Consider the following 1,994-nt stretch of genomic DNA (forward strand, 5'->3'; position numbering starts at 1 on the left):
GAGGTCCCAGGTCCCCGGCCACCTGGAGGAGGGCCCTAGAGCAGAGGGGGTGCCCAGGCTGGGGCAGTCCCACCTCTCCGGGTAGGGGTGGGATGTGTGGGAACCAGGCCATGGGCCGTGGGTGTGGGACGGCCATCCACTGGGCCCCCAGAGTCACCAGCGCCTCTAGCTGCTCCCAGAGGGTGGCCACGGGAGCCATGAGACCAGGGTGGGAGCCTTTCCCCTCCACCTTGGGGACGGGCGGGGCGGGAAGGGGCGTCCCAGGTGGGCGTGGAGGTGCCCCATGTGGAGGACAGGGGGGCTGGGTGCTGGCGTGTCCTGGGTGTGCACTTGTGTCTGTGGTGTGTGGGTCTGACATGGCCACAGTCACCAGCATAGAAGGTTCCTGGGGGGGGGTTCTTGTCCCTTTGACTTGTTCCCCTAATGCTTGCCCCTTTCCCAGCGAAAGTGTCTGGTGGCCCTGGGACTCCCTCTCCTCAGGCACAGACCACCGAGGCTGGCTCTCGCCCCCCACCCCCAACCGGCGCCTGTGGGACAGCACAGGGCAAGCTGGCCTTGGCACATGGGGCCCCGGCTGGCATGGAGCTCTCACTCTATCATGTGCCCCTTTTCTGGACCGTTGGGAGGCTCTTTCTGGAAGCTTCCTTGGTCTGGGTGGGCAGATGTGTCTCTGGTTTGGGTGGTTTGCTGTTGCAGTGTCTTCTTGCTGCGTTCGACCCCAAGAGGACCCTCCCCTGCTCTCCCCTCCGTGACCCAGGTTTGGTTCCCAGAAGCTCAGGGCTCACTGCCTGTGTGGGCGTGACAGGTGTGTACTGTGTAGGTGTGTATAGCTGTGTAGGTGTGTGTACCTGTGTGGGTGTGTGCACCTGTGTGGGTGTGTGTACTGTGTGGGTGTGTGCACTGTGTGGGTGTGTGCACCTGTGTGGGTGTGTGTACTTGTCCCTGTGTGGGTGTGTGCACCTGTGTGGGTGTGTGTACTATGTTGGTGTGTGCACCTGTGTGGGTGTGTTGGGATGTCCCTGTGTGGGTGTGGGTGCACCTGTGTGGGTGTGTTGGGATGCCCCTGTGTGGGTGTGTGTACTGTGTGGGTGTGTGCACCTGTGTGGGTGTGTGCACCTGTGTGGGCGTGTGCACCTGTGTGGGTGTGTTGGGATGTCCCTGTGTGGGTGTGTGCACCTGTGTGGGGGTGTGTACTGTGTGGGTGTGTACTGTGTGGGTGTGTGTACCTATGTGGGTGTGTGCACCTGTGTGGATGGGTGTACCTGTGTGGTTGCATGTCGGGGGAGAGGCAGTGTGGTTGACTCCCCATTAAGGGGGTCCCAGTACCCGCCTCCAAACCCCAGACACTGTTGTTCAGCTCCCTGGTCCTGGTGATGCCCCCCCCTCCCCAACCTTCTCCCAGCCACACCTGGGCCTCGAGGGTGGAGACGGCCGGCCCCGGGTGGTGGTGGGGCTGCGTTCTCCCCGGGGAGCCATGTCAACGAGGCCTCTCATAGTTGCTCACGGGCTCCGCACGGTGTTTCCTGACGCCGTCCTACAGGGGGAGGGGGGCGGGCGGGGAGCGTGTTAGTAACATCCGGTTCCTGTGCGGAGGGGAGGTCCCAGGTGGGCTGAGACGGCCCACAGAGCTGGGCTCCTCTCTGGGTCTGGGCGGGACTGTCGGGGGCAGGAGGTGCGGGTGCGGCTGAGGGGCCGGAGGCTGTGGGAGGAGCTGCTGTCCCAGTGGGGTCTCCCAGAGGGGCGTGCGGGGTAACCCCCTCCTGTTCCCCCAGAAGACGACGACGGCGGCCTGGAAGGCTTCGACGACTTCTTCCCTGAGGAGCCCCTGAGCCTCCCCAAGAAGAAGAAATCCAAGAAGCTCAAGGAGAACAGGTCCAAAGGGAAGCGGAAGAAGAAGGAGGTGCGTGGGGCTGGGGCCGGCGTGTGGCAGCCTTTGGGTGCCCCTGGGCTGGGCTGGGCTGGGCCTGCAGGGGGAGGCTGGGCTGGGCTGGGCC

The 1,994-nt window shown here is 64.3% G+C and overlaps 1 protein-coding gene across 1 annotated transcript in view; it reads left to right on the forward strand.

Moving 5' to 3' along the window:
• Positions 1 to 1,762: 1,762 nt before the first annotated feature.
• Positions 1,763 to 1,994, forward strand: part of CHD5 (chromodomain helicase DNA binding protein 5) — a gene marked incomplete at its 5' end in the record, with an annotated part of 98,893 nt that continues 98,661 nt past the window's right edge. The window contains 1 exon segment of the mRNA XM_015565951.1: positions 1,763 to 1,900. Within this exon segment, the coding sequence (XP_015421437.1) occupies positions 1,763 to 1,900 (138 nt within the window).

This window comes from Myotis davidii, unplaced genomic scaffold, assembly GCF_000327345.1.
Source record: "Myotis davidii unplaced genomic scaffold, ASM32734v1 scaffold299, whole genome shotgun sequence".
Classification (NCBI taxonomy): Eukaryota; Metazoa; Chordata; class Mammalia; order Chiroptera; family Vespertilionidae; genus Myotis; species Myotis davidii.